Source organism: Felis catus, chromosome X (assembly GCF_018350175.1).
Source record: "Felis catus isolate Fca126 chromosome X, F.catus_Fca126_mat1.0, whole genome shotgun sequence".
NCBI classification, from domain to species: domain Eukaryota; kingdom Metazoa; phylum Chordata; class Mammalia; order Carnivora; family Felidae; genus Felis; species Felis catus.
This window is the reverse complement of record NC_058386.1, coordinates 20,012,124-20,032,599: the sequence shown is the minus strand read 5'-3', so window position 1 is coordinate 20,032,599 and position 20,476 is coordinate 20,012,124. Positions and strand designations below refer to the sequence as shown.

Sequence of the window (20,476 nt, the reverse complement as noted above, 5' to 3'; positions counted from 1 at the left end):
CTCTGTCCCAAAAATAAATAAAAAACGTTGAAAAAAAAATTTTTTTTTAAAAAAATATTATTTGCCATGGAGCTGTCTTACCTTCAAAGGCCCTAAATAAGTCTGTGGTAAACTCTTTGTCAGAACTGTGCAGAAACGACGGGTGTGTCCAGAAATAATATTATCATCCTAGTGTGGTCTAGGGTGTTGTTTTTTGTTTTTGGGTTTTTTTTTTTTTTGAGATAGACAGTATCTGTTGGATTTTAAACTCTCTTTACAGGGACACCTGGCTGGCTCATTTGAGCATGCAACTCTTGATCTCGGGGTGGTGAGTTCGAGCACCACATTGGGTATAGAGATTACCTTAAAAAAAAAATCTTTGGAAAAATAAATAAACTCTGTTTACAGACATGCACACAGAGTTTAAAATCCAACAGTATAATGACCACATATATACCAACCATCCATCTACCTTTTAAAAGATAGGAAATTGCCCATGTCTTCCAAGTTCTCCATGCCCTCCATGTCCTGCCCTGCCTCCCCAGAGGGAACTACTCTCCAGAATTTTGTTTTTCATTCCCTGTTTTTCATAAGACACTGTAGTTGAACTTGTCTGGTTTTTGCCTTTAAAATATAAAGATATTAAATATACATACAAATAAATATAAAGAGTATATCTAGATGGAGTCTTAACTGTATGTACTCTTTTGTAACTTGTTTTATCCCCTTAATACAGGCCATATATAACTATAGTTTATTCATTTTCACTGCTGTAGAATATTCCTTTGGGGGAAAATACCTATGTTGATGACTAGTTTGGTGATTTTCAGTGTATTGTTGCACACACAGCTCTGAACATTTTTGTACATGTGTCACGGTTTATTCAGAGCTTTCTTGGTTCATAAGGTCTGCACATCCATTTTACTAGATGATACCAAGTAGTCTTACAAAGCGGTTGCCACTGTGGTAGCTTTAAAATAGTTCTTCACTCTGGGGTGTGTGTGTGTGTGTGTGTGTGTGTGTGTGTGTGTGTTGCTTTATTCTCCAATTTTATTTAAAAAAATTTCAAAACTACAGAACACTTGCAGAAATAGTATACAATGACTCTACCCTTGGTTTAGATTTAGCAATTAGCATTTTGCTACATTTGCTTTGCCTCTTACTTTGCATGTGTGTAGGCACTCACACATGCCTGTATTTTCTTTTTCTGAACTATTTGAGAGTTGGTTGTAGGTATCATTGCACTTGCCACTCATACCTAATTCAGCATGTATTTCCAAATAACATGAGCATTCACTAATATAATCACAATATCATTATCACACTGAGGAAAGGTACATAAATATTTACATAAATACTACCTAGTTATGCAGTCCATATTCAGGTTTCCCTGGTTGCCCCAATAATGTGTGTTCTTGCAACAACTTTTCAGTTCATTTCTTATAGGGTGTCAGGATGGCCAAGTGGTCTAAGGCGCCAGATTCAAGGTGCTCAATTCATTTCTTACAGCTTAGTGAGTTAGTATAAGGCAAACACCCTTGTGACCATCATGTAAAAACAAACAAACAAAAAAAGAACTTTACCAACCACCCCAGAACCCCCTCCATGTAGCCCACTCCAGTTACAGTCCTCTCCCTCCATCCAAAATTACCTAGTACCCTTTTAGAGTAATAACTTCCTTATCTTCCTTTGTGGTTTTATCACCTTGTCACTTTAGTTTTGCCTGTTAGTGTTTCTGACTTTATATAAACCCTTTTAAGTCTTTTCCCCCCCTCTTTTTAAATCACTTTAAATCTACAGGTTCCCCTTCCACCTTTTTATTTTCCTTACAACGTATCTATTAAAAGAACCTGGCAGGGGGTGCCTGAGTGGCTTAGTTGGTTAAGCATATGACTTTGGCTTAGGTCCTGATCTCACGGTTCATGGGTTTGAGCCCCACATCGGGCTCTGCTGCGTTAACAGTTGAGAGCCTGCTTGGGATTCTCTCTCCCTCTCTCTCTGTGTCCCTCCCCCACTTTCTCTCTCTCTGTCTGTCTAAAATAAGTAAACTTAAAACAACTTGGCATATTGGACCTAGAGAGTTTCCATTGGTTTAAGCTTTGCTGATGTCACACATAAGGTGCAGTTGACCATGTTCCTGTCTTCTCTGCATTTCCTGCAGATTGGCAGCTGGATCCAGATGATTGCTTGATGAGGTTCGTGTTTGAACCTGTTGGCAAGGCTGTAGGTCTACGTAGGCACATAAGTCTAGTTTTTGCTTTGCTATTTTGGTGTTAGCAATGCCGAGACCCTTTGATTCACCGGGGGTTAGAAAATGGCTATATTCTACCTCTGCCATGTCATTTTTCACATATTAGCTGGAATATTTAAATAAAGAACCACTTCCCTCATCTGCCATTTAGTTACCCAGTTATAGGAAAGACAGGACAAATGCTTCCTGTCTTCCATAACATTTTTTGTTATGTTTCCAATTTTCAAAATAATAAATTGGTTCCCACTCATCCTCAGAAGGTCACCAGTTAGTTGGGTTTTTTTTAAATATATTGTCAAGTTGGCTAACATACAGTGACCAGTTAATTTTTTTAATATCATCATAAATTTATTGCTTTATACATTTTTGATTTGAATGTTTTGTAATTCTTATTCCTTATTAAAATTCAAATCATCCCTCTGGCTAGTAGAAGTTGGCTTTGAGCGCTTTTGACATGAGCCCCAAGTAGTCTGTGATGGTTTCCTTGATATCTGGCATGTCAAAATCATCTCAGAATTTCTTTTTTTTTAATGTTTGTTTATTTTATTTCTTTTTTCCTTTTTTAAATTTAAATCCAAGTTCATTAACGTATAGCATAATAATGATTTCAGGGATAGAATTTAGTGATTCATCACTTACATATAACACCCAGTGCTCATCCCAACAAGTGCCCTTCTTGATACCCATCTCCCATTTAGCCCATTGTTTGTTTATTTTTGAGAGAGAGTGAGTGCAGGAGGGGCAGAGAGACCGTGAGACCGAGAATCCCAAACAGGCTGCACTGTCAGCACAGCGCCTGGTGCAAGGCTAGAACTCATGAACCGAACCGTGAGATCATGACTTGACCTGAAATCAGGAGTCAGACGCTTAGCTGACTGAGCCACCCAGGCACTCCTCAGAATTTCTGATTGTAGTTTTAATGTACATTTCCTTGATCGCTAATGAGGTTGAGCATCTTTTCACGTTTATTGGTTTCTTCTTCTTGAAACACCTACTCATGTCTTTTGGCCATTTATTGTATGACTGATTTGTTCCTTTCTTAATGATTTATAAGGGTTCTTTATTTTTTTCCTAGATGCTAATGTTTTTGGTCACATGTTTGCAGATGTCTTCTCCTAGTTTGAGGCTTGTCTTTTCAGTTCAGGTGTCTTTTGAGCATCAGAAGTTCTTAATATAGTTGGTTTTATTGACTTTTTTTCCATTGTGGTTTTCACTCTTTGAATCTAGGAGCTTAATAAAAGCCTGCAACTATTTACTGATTGTCCATTGCTAATATGAAACCCTTTCAGATTAGTATCAGCCCAACGTCTGAGTGTCCGAGATGGAAGCCAGTCGTGGGTGCAAGGCCCCAGGCCCACAGATGGCCCTTTTGGAGTTCTTCTCTAATTAGTCAAACACAGCAGTGTGTCTCGGCAAATGGCATGTTTAGTTTTCACTAGGTTTCTAAAAAGATGTTAACAAGTTACTATGAAGGAATTGTAGAATGACTGTTAAAGGCCAACAATAACTAAAAAGTAAAATCTTCATAATTCGTTAAAGGGCAGGAAAATACATGAAGAAATATAAACCTGTTACTAATGTGAAAACTGAGCAGAACTTCTGAAGCTGGGCTTTTAATAGTTGTGTTCAGTCCCCTGCTGGCTCAGCAGGAAAATGAAAGGGAAGCAGCAGCCACCACCCTGAGTAAATATGCCCTGCTTTCTCTTCCTCCATTCCAAATTCCTCAGCTTGCTAAGCACACTCAAGTCTTGCTCTGAGTAAGTTACGTGGTTTCAAAATGATCCTCTTGGATATTTCTATCACTAACGGAGAAATACTGCATGATTCAACTTATATGAAATATCTAAAATAGGCTCGTAGGACCAGAGAGCAGAATGGTGGTTGCCAGGGGCCGGGGGGGAAGGGAAATGGGGGGGGTTACTCTTCAACGGCTATAACGTCTCAGTCACCCACGATGAATATGTTCTAGGGATCTGTTCTACAACATAGTGCTTATAGTCAACAGTACCGTATCAGACACTTAAAAATTTGTCAGGAGAGTAAATCTCATGTTAAGTGTCCTCAACACAATAAAATACAAATAAAAATAAGGGCAATATGGTGGGTTTTCCATAAAGCTAAATTTGTTCTGATTTTGTGCCTTCTTTAGCTTTTGCTATTAGAAATTCTAAGAAACAAAAGTACCAGGCACTGATTTTTCTTTTTTTTTTTTTTAAGCTTCATTACTTAGCAAAATAAAAAGATGGAAATACTGGGTGGTGGGGAGCATCTCGTTTTATTGAAAGGCGTAACACTTTGGTATCAGAAAGGTGGACAAGGCAGAATGCAGCATAGCCTGATGGCCAAGAGAGTGGACTCTGGAGTGGGCGCTCCAGGCTCCGCCCCACCCCGCCCTGCCTCTTACAAGGTTCCCTTGGAACCTTGGGAAATAGCTGCGGCACTCTGGGAGATGGGAGTAGTATTTCATGGTGCCATTTTGAGGACTAAATGAATTTATCCATGTCAGAAACCCATCAAATAACTCTAGCACATGCTAGCCATGATAGATGTCATGTGACACTGCACATTTTTGCTTCTGCTTGAGAAGATAGTATCTCTTGATGGAAAATGGAACCATTGGGCTTATGTGCATTAGCCAAGAGACCCCCCCCCCCCCACCAGTGTTTTGGTTTCCTATTCCTGCCACAACCAATGACCACAAATTGGCTCAAAGTAATACAAATTTACATTATCTTAGACTCCATAGGTCAGAAGTCTGGCGGCTCCAGGGGAGAATCCATCTCCTCCTTCATTCAGATTGTTGACAGAATTCACTTCAGTTCCTTGGGGTTGTAGGATCAAGATCTGTTTTGCTGGCTGCCAACTGAGGGCTGTTCCTAGCTTCTAGAGGCTGCAGCTTTCTGTGGCTCACAGCCCTCCTCCTCCATTTTCAAAGCCAACCAACTGCAAGTCGAGTCCTTTTCACGTTCCATTTCTCTGACCCTGTCTCCTGCCTCCTTCTTTGACTACAGGAACCCATGTGATAATCCAAAATAATCTCCCCGTTGAAAGGTCAGCTGATTAGCAGCCTGAATCCCAATGCCATGTTAATTCTCCTTTGCTGTGGAAAGTAGCAGTCATAGTTTCTAGGATTAGGATGCAGACATGTTTGGGGGAGGCATGATTTTGCCTGTACCATATCCAGTGAACTGGAATGTCACTGGAGTCTTTAACAGGTCATTTATCCTTACCTTTTATTTCCTCTAAGTGACCTTTTACATAGGGTAGGTAATGATTATTGAGCACTTGCTGTGAGCTTGGCCCTGGGTACTAAACTCTTTGTGCACAAAGAGTCTGTGAGGCAGGTTCTGTTATTATCCCCATTTTACAAATGAGGAAACTGCATTTGGGGAAGTTAAGTAATTGATCAAAATAATCAACTGACGAGGGGCTCAGACATTTCAGTGGGCTGCTGTACCCTCGAGGTTTATCTGGAAATCTCTTTTCACATGGCAGTGCATACTAATTAGCAATGCATGTTTTGATTAAAATAAATGTTTTGATTTTGCTAATAGAAATTAACATCCATGTTCATGGATGTGGTAAGAAAATTTTCTTCTGTAGCCTAGCCAAGTTGACACATAAAACTAACCATCACAGTGCTATTTAGTTTATTTCTCTAGCCCTATATTGTCCAATATGGCAGCCACTAGCTATTGAGTACTTGAAATATAGCTGGTCTGAATTGAGGCGTGTGCTGTGAATAGAAATTCACAGCAAATTTAGAAGACATGGTACAGGGGCGCCTGGGTGGCGCAGTCGGTTAAGCGTCCGACTTCAGCCAGGTCATGATCTTGCGGTCTGTGAGTTCAAGCCCCGCGTCAGGCTCTGGTCTGATGGCTCAGAGCCTGGAGCCTGTTTCTGATTCTGTGTCTCCCTCTCTCTCTGCCCCTCCCCCGTTCATGCTCTGTCTCTCTCTGTCCCAAAAATAAACGTTGAAAAAAAAATTAAAAAAAAAAAAAAAAAAGAAGACATGGTACAAATAAAAAGATCATAAACTATCTCATTTTTGTGTTGATTATATGATGAAATGATAGTATTTTAGATATGTTGTCTTAAATAAAATGTATTAATTACTTTAAAAAATATTGAAAACTGATAGGTATTAAAATTAACTCATAAGGAGAATGAGTTATAAAATATTTCAAATACAGCTGTCTGAAAATGCAAAAACAAATTTAATTTCTGGCTTGTGCTAAATCACAATCTGTCTTTTGAAGTCAGCATGTTGTTTTTTTCTGAGATCATGGCAGTTACTGCCAAAAGAGGTCTGATTTGTGATAGGGTGGAAGTCCTCAATATTTCTTTAGTCATGTTTTGTTACACTGTAAGTGATACGTAACCAAACAAGAAAAATTTCCTAGCAACAGAGTTGTTTTCCTCAACTAGAAGAATATTTTATGTGCTCCTTTTCTTAATGTCCAAAAGATAAAAAAGCTTATGTATTTAGCATCTTAGATTTTTGAGATTGAGATGTTGGTGAATATAGATAGTAGAACGTATAAGACTATCACTACAAGTACTTGGCGAGCATTAGGTTAAGGTAATTCAGACCTAAAATATATTTAACTAGGTAGAGAACTCTTTGGTTTTTATGACAGACCCAATTGCTGGACATGGTTATTGTACTTAGCTTCATAAGCCTCTTTTTTTTAAGTCTCTTTTTGTTCTTCATTAATTACATACCCAAACTTTTTTTTTTACCCTCATCAGATCGCTAGGTTCTACTGCATTTCATTTGTTTATTCAACAAATGTTTGAATACTGTGTGTTAGGAGGTCCTAGGGATATTGTGACCCCACGAAGCTTATATATTAGTGAATGATTCAAACATGAATGAAAGAATTATACAAATTAGGAAGCACATGGGTGCTATGAATGTGAATAAAAGGTTCTCATCTAAATGGAAGGGTAGGTGACAAGGGAAAGCCTTGATCTGAAGGATGAATAGCATTTAGCCAGGCAGAAATTGGGACAGACCAGTCTAGGTCAAGGGATACATTTATGAAGTTCTCATCCTGGGAAAGAGCTTGGCAGATTGGAAGAGCAACAGCAAGAAGGCCTGTGTGTGTGTGTGTGTGTGTGTGTGTGTGTGTGTGTGTGTGTTAGCGTGCCTCTTGAGGAATAGAGTAAGGTACACAGTACTGAGTCCTATAGAGCTCTGTTTGGAGCAACAAGTAGACATGGTTTTTGTATGATGATCCACCAAGCAATACATAGGGCCTTGTTTCCCACAACTCCATTGTCAAGTGGATGTGATTTGTATATAGGGTAACTGTATAATTTATCATCCAAGTCAGGATCATACACTTGAGAGTGAAAGGGGGTACCGTTAATTATGCTGGGACAGTGGGTATAAACTAGTATGACTTGGGCAAGCCAGGATGTATGATCACCGTGCTTAGAGACCAGTTTTCAACCACTCCAGTAAGCCTGGAGTTGCCTAGAAGCCATGCTCTGAAATGACGGGGTTAGGTCTGTGTTCCTCCTTTCTCCTGGCTAACTACAAGAAGGCTACCATCAGAATCTACACCAAGTCTAGACCACAGAACCCCAGCCCCATCGCCTCCTCACCTGTAGCCTGCTGTCTTCAGGTTGCCATCTCAAGAGAGCTCTGCTCCTTGATGGACATCAGTTCTTATTAGCATGTTTTCACAGTTAGAGTGTTGAAAACATATAGGAAAGAAAGGAAAGCCTTAAACATTTAGCACATGAACATTTCCTACTAGAAACTTTCCTCCATCACTTCTGGTGGTTGATGTGACCTAATTATACGTTCCCAGATGGTGGCCAGGCAGAATGGGTGTGGTCCAATTATAACCTCTTTCTCAGTAAACATGTTGTGTGATTTGACCCCTATGGTGGATGATACACAGAGAAGAATAGCTTTATTCTTTATTTTATTTTATTTTATTTTATTTTATTTTATTTTATTTTATTCTTTAACAATGATGGTGGCATGAAGTAGTAAAGAACTCGGTTCACTCTTGGTTTGATATTTTATAGAATCAGCCGTTTGGCTGACTCTCTGTGCTGAGGATTAATAGCGATTTATTACAGCAGGGCCCTCAGGGAGCCCTAGCAATTCCTTCAGTTAACTCAGAAATGGGTCATGTTGCCTTATAATAATATTTCATGTTGTATTCAGCCAGATACTGAAGATGAGCACTTTGAGACATTCCACTCTTGTTTTAAATGTTTCATTGTTTCTTTTTAAACTGTATTAATATTCTTATTTTTTGTTTCATAAGCCAGGAAATGTGAAGAATTCACCTGGGAATAAGTAGACTGCTCCATGGCTCTGCCCATTTTAATCAGGTAAAGAACAAGGGAACTCTGTAGTTCTTTTCAGCATTGTTAGCACCAGCTGAAATGACTTGTCCATAATTTAATGTAATCAATTATAGCGGTTTCAACTTCATGTAGGTACATAAAGGTCAGGGTGTTGTTTTCTTCTGTCTTTAATTGTGGGCTTTGGTGCCTTCACTTATGTGTTCATTCCTGAGAAGTATCTGGGTTTTTGGGCAAGCTAGAACTTGACAGTTGGTATTTGGCTACAAAACTACAAAACTATTTCAAACAGTTGAAAAGTGCCATTATTTCTTAGCTTTATGTTTTCTCAAATAACACTTTACTATGGTAGGCACCCTTGTATTCATATAATAGTCATTAAATAAACATTTGTTGAATGCATGACGGTTGTAGAGAAACTCAAGATTATATAGAGATATTATAAGTGCCATTGGGAAATCATAGGTATAATTATTTTTTCTTTAAAGATTGAGTAACCTGAAGCTGGAGAAAATTAGGATGCCAAGTGAAGCCAGAAAAATCAGTGTGATTTCTTCTGGTCTTATACTCAATTCGCTGTTTATTTTCATTCATTTGGTCAACATTTACTCATGAGTACCAGCTAAGTACAGAACATTAGTTATATTAATATTAATTTTTTATGTATTAAAAATTATATGATAGCACTTGCAATCTCCTGATAAGATCATACTGAGTCTGCAGATAGTCTAAATACTCAGCTATATTTTTAATTTTTTTTTTCAACGTTTATTTATTTTTGGGACAGAGAGAGACAGAGCATGAACGGGGGAGGGCCAGAGAGAGAGGGAGACACAGAATCGGAAACAGGCTCCAGGCTCTGAGCCATCAGCCCAGAGCCTGACGCGGGGCTCGAACTCACGGACCGTGAGATCGTGACCTGGCTGAAGTCGGACGCTTAACCGACTGCGCCACCCAGGTGCCCAAAATACTCAGCTATAAAAAGTGACTTCAGGGATGCCTGGGTGGCTCAGTCAGTTAAGCATCCGACTTCGGCTCAGGTCATGATCTCGCAGTTTGTGAGTTCAAGCCCCATGTTCGGCTCTGTGCTGACAGCTCAGAGCCTGGAGCCTGCTTTGGATTCTGTGTCTCCCTCTCTCTCTGCCCCTCCCCTGCTCACGCTCTGTCTCTCTCTCTCTCTCAAAAATAAATAAACGGGGGCGCCTGGGTGGCGCAGTCGGTTAAGCGTCCGACTTCAGCCAGGTCACGATCTCGCGGTCCGTGAGTTCGAGCCCCGCGTTGGGCTCTGGGCTGATGGCTCAGAGCCTGGAGCCTGTTTCCGATTCTGTGTCTCCCTCTCACTCTGCCCCTCCCCCGTTCATGCCCTGTCTCTCTCTGTCCCATAAATAAATAAATAAATAAATAAATAAATAAATAAATAAATAAACAAATAAACGTTAAAAAATTTTTTTAAAAAAACAAAAGGGACTTCATTCTGGTATATCCATAAAGAGGAATGTTATGTTTCAGTAATATTTAATTGCATGGAAACTTGTTAAATGGAAAAAAAATAGCATAATACACTTTTAGAAAGGATAAAGACCAGGAAATACAACAAAAAAATTAAGTATATATCTTGGGATAGTAGAATTGTGGATGTTTTTTATACCTTTTCTTCTTTTTTTTTAAGTTTATTTATTTTGAGACAGAGTGTGTGAACAGGGAAGGGGCAGAGAGGGAGAGGGAAATAGAGAATCCCAAGCAGGCTCCACGCTCAGTAAGGTGCCCAAGGCAGGGCTTCATCTCACAACTGCTAGATCAGTGATCACAACCTGAGCCAGTATCAAGAATTGGACTCTTGGGGCACCTCGGTGGCTCAGTCGGTTAAGCGGCCGACTTCGGCTCAGGTCATGATCTCGCGGTCCGTGAGTTCGAGCCCCGTGTCGGGCTCTGTGCTGACAGCTCAGAGCCTGGAGCCTGTTTCGGATTCTGTGTCTCTCTCTCTCTAACCCTCCCCCGTTCATGCTCTGTCTCTCTCTGTCTCAAAAATAAATAAACGTTAAAAAAAAAAAAAAGAATTGGACTCTCAACTGACTGAGCCACCCAGGCGCCCCTGTAGATTTTCTTCTATATAACTTTCTATATTTAAAAAATTTTTTAATGTTTTTATTTATTTTTGAGAGGGAGAGACAGAGCACAAGGTAGGGAGGAGCAGAGAGGGAGACACAGAATCTGAAGCAGAATCTGTGCTGAGCTGTCAGCACAGAGCCCAACGCTGGGCTAGGACCCACAAACTGTGAGATTATGACCTGAGCCAAAGTCGGCACTTAACCGACTGAGCCATCCAGGTGCCCCTAACTTTCTGTATTTTAAAACTGGCTGCAGTGAATATGAATTTTCTTTTATATCTTTTTTAAAAAATCACTGCTACATTGATTATAAATCATGGCTGCTATTTACAATCCACAAAAGCCCTCAGCCTGAGGTTTTTCTTTCTCAAGCTGTCTGCATAGTTTTGGAGACACAGAGAGTCATAAGATCTTAGAATTTGAGAGAAGTCATCTGGCCCCCAGCCAGCCTCAAGCATAAATACCCTGTAGCCCTGCGTGTTCTAACTTTTCATCTCCACTGATAGGCAGCTCATCCCTCAGGGCAGCCATCTTTGGACAGTTCTGATTTTTAGGAAGCTGTTTGTTATACTAAGCAAAAATATGTCCTTTTGTAACTCTTATGCAATGGTCCTGATTCTGCCTTAGGGGTCACAAAGAACAAACCCAGATCCTCTTTCACATCTCAGTCCTTCATATAGTAACCCCAAGCCGTACTTCTCAAATTTTGTTATACAAACAAATGACTGCAGGAGCTTGTTAAAAGGCAGAGGCCTAGGCCCCACCCCACCCTAGAATCAGCCTCTCTGGGGAGCGGCCCTGAAGGTGCATCGGATGGACCTGCCGTTGGAAGAGAGACTGGAGTGTGAATGGCCAGGAAGCCACCTATGCCCTCCAGAGACTTTACATTGAATACAATTATGTTTCTCTGCAGGGACAATGAGACTTGAAATACCGGGAAACTACCTAAATATCTATTTCATCTTTCCCAAATATTCTGGGCCATAGTTCAGCTTACTGCACATACAACCTTGATTTCATTCTTTATTTTTTTACATCTCTATTGGAGATGGTGTTTTCAATTATTAAAGTGGTGCATATTTGTTGTAAAGAAATTAGATAAATATTTTTAAACTTTGTCTTGACCTCTGTTCCTTTCCCAGAGATAATTTCTGTTAATAGTTTGGCATACCGTTCCAGACTTTTTTCTCTGTGTGTAGATGTGTGCACATCCATACCTGCTTTTGGTTTTTTGACACAATGCGCTTATATTCCTTGTACTGTTTTGCGAGTACACTGAAACCTCCATGAGGGAACACATCACAATTTTATCATCACACCTAAAGAAATTAACACTAATTTGTTAATATCGTCTCATATTCAGGTAGTATGCAGATCTCTCCGATTATCTTTTTGCATTTGTTTGGTTTGAATCAGGATCCAAACAACATTTCCCCATTACATTTGACTGATAGGTCCCTGAAGTCCCCTTTAAACTATAATAGTTCCTTCTCCTTCATTTTCCCCTTGCCATTCATTTTTTGAGAAACAGACCTATTTATCCTTTAGAGAATCCCACATCCTGGCTGTGGCTGAGTGCATCCATTTAGTGTCGTTCTGTTTATCTGTTGGTTCTGCTCTTCTCTGCATTTCCCATAAAACGATAGATCTGAAGGCTTAATCAGATTTACATTGACTTTTGGTAAGAATACTTCATAGACAGTGCTGTGTTTAGCTGTGTTGAACAAATGAGATAACTTGCCTTGTTTCGCTTAATATATTATGTACATATTTTTCTTAGTACTTAGAGATCTTTCTTTCTCATTCCTCCTCTTAGCTGCTTACTAATTTCCTAGTATGGACTACCATGGCCTATTGAATCCTTATCAATATAGGTTGTTTCCAGTTTGTAGTTCTTTTTTTTTAATTTTTTAAAATGTTTATCTAATTTTGAGAGAGAGAGACAGAGAGAGAGACAGAGAGAGACAGAGCACGAGCAGGGGAGGGGCTGAGAGAGAGGGAGACACAGAATCCAAAGCCTACTCCAGAGTCCAAGCCTGACGCGGGGCTCTCAAACTCACAAACTGAGATCATGACCTGAGTCGAAGTCGGATGCTTAACCGACTGAGCCATCCAGGCACCTCAGTTTGTAGTTCTGACAGTGCAGTAAATGTATTGAATTCTTAGACAAGTCCAAAACACATGAATAAACTGAGATAGAAAAGGTAAGCTAGAGGGTTACATGTTTAACTTAAGAATTTTTGGTTTTATATTAAAAGATATATTTATATCTAAAAGATATATTTATATCTCTAAAATATTTATAAACCCAAAATTGCTAAGTAGATTCATTACATATTAGGAAAAGAAGCAATCTGGAGAAGAATTGTCTTGGTCTTTGGTGTGTCTTTGGAGGATGTATCTTCCACTCCAGAAGAGAACAATGGGGTGATGTAAAGAAAGGTATACGTCAGACCAACAGTGATAGAATCATGCTCTCCTTCATCACGTGGGCGGAAATGTAATCGTTTGGTTTTTCAGAAGGGGAGAGATGTGTGTGCTGTACCACTTAGGCATTTAATCTTTATTCGTTTATCCATCCATCTGTTTCATTGTGCTCAGGTACACAGCCAGTGGAGAATCTGAATGTAGTTTGGAAGAAACACAAAACCTTTCTGATTTGTAGCTTATGCATCTGTAAAATGGAAATAATCATAGTTTTCTCTGGCTCATTATGATCCTCGCGGTCATATGATGGTAATGAGTAATGTAAATATTTGATATGGCTTCTCAATTTAAACCTAATGAATTTTCAAAAAGCAAAGTTTTAGAGTTTCTCTCTTTTTTTTTTAGCAGTTTACTTATGGTTTTCTTTTTCTTTTAGTTATAGGTAAACATTGGAAACTCCATGCGGTAAACCAGTATTTCTACAGAAAAAATGGCAGAGAAGTCAGTACTGAATGTAGTAAATTGGCTTTCTTCTTCAGGAAAAACTAAACGAGACTTCTTTGTTATCTTGGGTGATACCATACTCCAAGTGGACTAATTGGAAATCTTTTCACCTAGAGATAATGTCCAGCCTTAGAGCTCGTCACTCTCATGTTGCTATTTATATACATAATTAAAATTCCAAGTTAAAAAAATTGTTCTGCGTTTTTTTTTATATTATTGATTGACAGTTCAAGCGTATCTGGTGCCCATGTGTGTGGTATGCGTGGTGTATATTGGTGTATATGCATGTTGTGTTGTGTCTCTCTGAGTATACGTGTGTGTGTGTGCACATGGGGGTCTGTGTGTGTGTGTGTGTGTGTGTGTGTGTGTGTGTGTGTGTGTGTTTAAGAAAACCATTAACTTGGGTGCCTGGGTGGCTCAGTCAGTTAAGGGTCTGACTTTGGCCTAGGTCATGATCTCACCGTTCCCGAGTTCAAGCCCTGCATCGGGCCCTGTCCTGACAGTTCAGAGCCTGGAGCCTGCTTCAGATTCTGTGTCTCCCTGTCTCTCAGCCCCTCCCCAACTCATACACTCACTCTCTCTCTCTCTCTTTCTCTCTCTCTCTCTCTCTCTCTCTCTCTCTCTCTCTCAAAAATAAACATTAAAAAAAATTTTTTAAATAAAAAAAAAAAAGGAAACCATTAATTCCTCTCAGAGCAGTACCAGCTGGCAATCTTCACGGTCCAAGCCCCACAACTGTCGAGTCGAACAGGGTGGCTCTAGAGCTGAGAGACGATGCTCCGATGGCCAGTATGAGAACAAAACCTGTAAGTAATAGTTGGCATGACAGTAATTAGAACACATACAAAGGAAACAGTAACCGTGACCCCTTGTTGTGTTCCTTTGCCTCCCAGCTTATCCAGATCTTCCACTTCTTGAATGTCAGCGCAAGAGGCGTGACGAAGTGGGCTCTGTCCTCTGTCGGTGGAGGAATGGTATGTGGTTGCGTGTGTGGGTTCTGTGTATATAGGCCTTGTACTCACTTTTGGAGCCCCTGCCTGCGCAGCTCACTGAACTCTATTTTCAGTGCTGATGGGACAGCAGGGGAAGAGCATGTGAAAGAGAATTGACAATTTCCAAATTTCAGTCAGATTGGAAATGAAAAGTTGTCTTTGTATTCTTGTAGTGTCAATTTAATTCCTAATTGGTGACCGTCCAAATTTGACAGCATTTGGTAAGATAGCACTACAGAAACAAAACGTGCTCATGTTAATATTAAATACATTTGATGGAGCCAAAATGGCAGGAATGTTGCCAGCATTGTTACCGGACTAATGAGCTGAAGCATATTTGTCCCTAGAATAATCCCTGTAGTGACCCAGAAATCTTTATTTCCTTTTTTTGCCGAAATACTTTTGTGTTACTGTGCCAGCCATCCAAATATATTAAAGCTGTGCCTAAATTTAATAACTCATAAATATACCATTATTATTTCAGGCTTTTCCCATTGGCTTGGCTTCTTATATCACCCCCAGAAAGCAGAGACTCCACAAGTTTCCTCATTCTTAGGATTGCTTGATCTAGAGAAGATGAAGAAATGGCTCACAACACAGCATGCTCTACAGATCATTAATCAAAAGGTATTTGAGTACCTCCTAACTGTAAGGTATTACTTCCGATTTTGAACACTTTAGTTGATATTGAAACACTGCTTTGAAACCTCTTAACTCTTGCAAGATGGGAGATGGACGTGGGGGGTCACAGCGCCGGCTCCGAGTAGTTTGTAGCCTGCATTTACGACAGCAAGCTCATGACTTTCCAACCAGGGTAACTCAGTTGCCCTTTATGCTATGATCTTTTCCTTCCAGGGTGATTTGTATCGTGCTATCTGCCTTTTATATTTTCATGCCTTCCACGAACCCTGAACTGTAGGGAAGAAACAATTTGCGTATTGTAAGATCTTGCATTTCTCTAGCTCTTTATACTTTTCAAAGTGTGTGTTTGTGTCTTCTTGGCTTATTCCTGATCTCAGTACGTTTATACTCTGGTTTTCTCTGTCCTGAGGTAATGCTTTCTACTTGCATTTACACTTTTTATTCTGTTTCTTATGACTGGTTCCCCTTATGATAAAACTATGAATCTCAAGGGGCGCCTGGGTGGCTACATCGGTCTCGGCTCAGGTCATGGTCTCACGTTTTCTTGAGGTCGAGCCCCACATAGGGCTCCAAGCTGACAGTGTGGAGCCTGCTTGGTATTCTCTCGTCTCCCTCTCTCTCTGCCCTTCTCTGACTCACGCTGTCTGTCTCTCTCTCAAAATAAATAAATAAATTTTTAAAAAACACTATGAATCTCAATCCAGTTTAGCTGCAATTTAATCGGCACAATTCTATTTGAATAGCGTTAGAGACTTTAGAGGGAATGTTCTCTACCATACAGAGTGATTTAAGTTCCCCTGAAGAGACAAATGTGGTGTGGTCTGTTCTGTGAGGATGTGGTAGCTGGAGTCCTAACAGAGATTGCTTTGTCATAAATCAAGATTGCAAAGCAATTGTTTCAATGGGGGGAAAGGGAGCAGAGGTGGTAAAGAATGCCTTCATCGGTCTTACCACCTGTGGTACCCCTTTGGACAAAATCAAAACAGTAGTAGATGGAAGAACCAAGGCCAGCTGAGGAACCTCCCACCTTGGCAGTGCAGTAGCAGGTGCCTGGGCCACTGGGTTAACAGCTTTCATTGTTAAGTGCACTGCCAGATCCCAGCCCAGCGGGGGCCTGTGTAATGTGAAGTACTTGCCTAATTGATCATTGACATTATATTCATATGGCCTAAAGGAAATTCAAACTGTAGGTAAAATGTTTGTGTTCACATATACAGATGGGATAGTGTGACTTGCTTGTGGTTAAATAGCAAACCGACAGTTAAAATTAGGCCATGTAGTGAGTACTACTGATTTTTATTCGTTTAAAGATAAAGTTCAGAATCCTTAATTTCAGCCCAAAAGAGACAGATTATGTTTTCCTCCTTGTCCTACATTAATGCACTTTGCACTCATTTTCTGGGAAAGGTTTGATGTGTAGAGAAACGCTTTTCCTTGTGACCAACCGTATTCATGCTTATTATATAAGCTGAATGATTTAATGTGAGTGTAAAAGTTTTCACTTTTTAATCCAATGCACCCATCCAGTCTAATGCAAAAACCTCTGTCAGAGGGACCAGCAATATATTTGTGGGACTAAATTCTCATCCAAAGCTTAATTTTAATTAAAGGTAAATATTTGAAATAAGAGGAATCTAAACTGGCAAGGAAGAAGTAAAACTCTCACTCTTTGCAGAAGACATGATACTATATATAGAAAACCTTTAAAGCTCCACCCAAAAACTACTAGAACTGATAAATGAATTCGGTAAAGTCGCAAGGTACAAAATCAGCGTACAGAAATCTCTTGCATTCCTGTACACTAATAATGAAGCAGCAGAAAGTGAAATTAAGAAAACATTTACAGTTGCACCAAAAACAATAAAATGTCTAGGAATAAACTTAAAACAGGTCAAAGACCTATACTCTGAAAACTATAAAACACCGATGAAAGAAACGCAAGATGACACAAGGAAATGGAAAGACATTCCATGCTCATGGGTTAGAAGAACAAACATTGTTAACATGTCTACACTACCCCAAGCTATCTACACATTTAATGCAATCTCTACCAAAATACCAACAGCATTTTTCACAGAGTTAGAACAAATAATCCTAAAATTTGTATGGAGCCACAAAAGACCCCAAATGGCCAAAGCAGTCTTGAAAAAGAAAAACAAGGGGCGCCTGGGTGGCTCAGTCGGTTAAGCATCTGTCTTTGGCCTAGGTCATGATCTTGCCATTCCTGAGTTCGGGCCCCAAGTCCAGCTCTGTGCTGACAGCTCGGAGCCTGGAGCCTGCTTCGGATTCTGTGTCTCCCTCTCTCTCTGTTCCTCCCCTGCTCGCTCTCTCTCTGTCTTTCTCTCTCAAAAATAAGTAAAGATTAAAAAATATTTTAAAAAAAGAATAAAAAGCTTCTGCACAGCAAAGGAAGCAATCAACAAAACTAAAAGGCAACATACAGAATGGGAGAAGATATTTGAAAATGGCATACCCTATAAAGGGTCAGTATCCAAAATATATAAAGAACTGATACAACTCAACACCCCAAAAAGAAATAATCCAATTTAAAAATGGGCAGAAGAAATGAACAGACATTTTCCCAAAGAAACATAGAGATGGCTAACAGACACCTGAAAAGATGTTCATCATCAGGGGAATACAAATCAAAACCACAGTGACATATCACCTCATACCTGTCAGGATGGCTAAAACCAACGACAACACAAGAAACAACAAGTCTTGGTGAGGATGTTGAGAAAGGGGAACCCTCATGCACTGTTGGGGGGAATGCAAACTGGTGCACCTACTGTGGAAAACAGTATGGAGTGTCTTCAAAAAAAATAAAAATAGAACTACCCTACAATCCAGTAATCACACTGCTGGGTATACCCCAAAAATACAAAAACACTAATTCAGAGGGATACATGCACCCCTGTGTTTATAGCAGCATTATTTACAATAGCCACAGTATGGAAGCAGCCCAAGTGTCCATCAGTAGATGAACGAATAAAGAATATGTGGTATATATATTCAGTGGAATATTATTCAGCCACAAAAAAGAATGAAATCTTGCCATTTGCAACAACATGGATGGAGCTAAAGAGTATTATGGTAAGCGAAATAAGTCAGTCAGAGAAACAAAGACAAATACCATATGATTTCACTCACATGTGGAATTTAAGAAACAAAACAATCGAGCCAGAAAAGAGAGACAAACCAAGAAACAGACTCTTAACTCTAGAGAACAAACTGATAGTTACCAGAGGGGAGGGGGTGTGGAGGGATGGGGGAAACAGAAGATGGAGATTAAAGAATACACCTATCATGATGGAAAAAATATAAAATGATTTTTAAAAAGAGAAATAATGGTTTCATTCACCACCAGCTGAAAGTAACTTGCTTGCAGTTTTGGTTTTCACCTTGGACACCTCCTGTCTGATGTTTTGTTTCCCTTCTGATAGGTTCAAATTTCAAGTCCACAATTGGCTAAGCACATAGTTCTAAAGGTACAGTTAGGGCAGACTCTAGACATGACCAAAGTTCAGCCTTATTTATGTTTAGCAAATGATAGCCAAAGAAATTTCTGGGTGGGGGCACCTGGGTGGCTCAGTCAGTTAAGTGGCTGACTTCAGCTCAGGTCTTGATCTCACAGTTCCTGAGTTCAAGCCTCATGTCGGTCTCTGTGCTGACAGCCCAGAGCCTGGAACCTGCCTTGGATTCTGTGTCTCCCTCTCTCTCTGCCCCTCTCCCACTTCTTCTCTGTCTCTCAAAAATAAATGTTAAAAAAAATTTTTTTTAAAGAAATTTCTCGGGGCGCCTGGGTGGCGCAGTCGGTTAAGCGTCCGACTTCAGCCAGGTCACGATCTCGCGGTCCGTGAGTTCGAGCCCCGCGTCGGGCTCTGGGCTGATGGCTCGGAGCCTGGAGCCTGTTTCCGATTCTGTGTCTCCCTCTCTCTCTGCCCCTACCCCATTCATGCTCTGTCTCTCTCTGTCCCAAAAATAAATAAAAACGTTAAAAAAAAATTTTTTTTTAAATTAAAAAAAAAAAATTTCTCTGCGGAGCAAGTGTTTCACTGGTTTACGTTTTGTTCTTTTGGCAGCGCTGAATGAGTGACCTGTAATTCACATTTAAGGGCCTTTGTCTTGTTAATCAACTCTAGAGCTTTGTTGTTACACTTTAGCTCTGACTCTGGAAAGCAAAAGAAGAGCTAAGGAAGTGACTCTTCTCCTGGCAGCCCCAACCTGTGAAATAGTCTGCAGACTCAGCATCTGCGGAGCTGGGAGCTCTCTCTTCTCAGGTACACGTTGGAAGACTCTCCCTTCAGCGCTGGCTTGTCTTGGGAGTGGAGAGGACAGGTGGACAACAGAGTAAAGGCAGAGATGGAGAAACAGAAAGGATCCAGAGATGGCTCTCCACACTGGAAAGGGAAGTCGTAGCGAGTCCTTCAAATGTTTAGATGATGCAACGCTCGGATTTTAAACACCTTGTTCGCTACAGGGAAAATACCAGCTTTTCAGTATCAGCTGTCTGGTTTATTTTCCCTATCTCTTCTAAATTAGGAGAAAATGGCCCTCAGTTAATGAGTGTCTGAATCCACATGTGACTTTCTCCTGAGACCCCAGAAAGACAGTAAGAGAGGGATTTTATTTTATTTTTAATTTTTATTCGCTGGAACAGAGGGATTTATAAGTTGGCATTAGCACACAGCGAAAGGATAGGGAGAGAGAGACAATGGGGACTCCTGCTTTTTGCAACATGCTTAATGGAACCGTTTGACTCCTGAAACTCTGTGCCCGTATAATATTGACCCAAATAGAAGTAACAAAGATTTTTTAAAAAAATTTTTGACGTTTATATGTTTTTTGAGAGACAGAGCATGAGCAGGAGAGGGGCAGAGAGAGAGGGAGTCGCAGATTTCAAAGCAGGCTCCAGGCTCTGAGCTGTCAGCACAGAGCCCGATGTGGGGCTTGAACTCACAAACTGCGAGATCATGACCTGAGCTGAAGTCGGACGCTTAACCAACTGAGCCATCCAGGCACCCCAACAAAAATATTTTAAAAAGAATTCCAAGAAAAGCAAGGAAGTTAACATTAGGATCTCATATTTACTTTGTAAACTTTGGTTCTGCGTGTTCAGTGGGGCCCTTCCTGTAATGAACGCAGTATGATACACTTCTCTCCATTTTCAAAATTTTTAGAAGGTTGTGGTGTCACTTTTATCTATGGCATTTTGTGGGTCATATCTCTCTGATTTATTTTCT

The 20,476-nt window shown here is 40.1% G+C and overlaps 1 protein-coding gene across 3 annotated transcripts in view; it reads left to right on the top strand.

The window, feature by feature from the left end:
- Positions 1-13,807, top strand: part of APOO (apolipoprotein O) — a 57,308-nt gene extending 43,501 nt beyond the window's left edge. For 2 of the 3 annotated variants that reach the window (XM_004000362.6, XM_045050769.1), the window contains exons 8-9: positions 8,521-8,587; positions 13,532-13,806. In XM_004000362.6, the coding sequence (XP_004000411.1) occupies positions 8,521-8,556 (36 nt within the window). In that variant the 3' untranslated portion in view covers positions 8,557-8,587; positions 13,532-13,806. Of the gene's footprint in view, positions 1-8,520; positions 8,588-13,531 lie in introns of all 3 variants that reach the window. The other variant, XM_045050772.1, reaches the window with a different exon arrangement.
- The last annotated feature ends 6,669 nt before the right edge of the window (positions 13,808-20,476 follow it).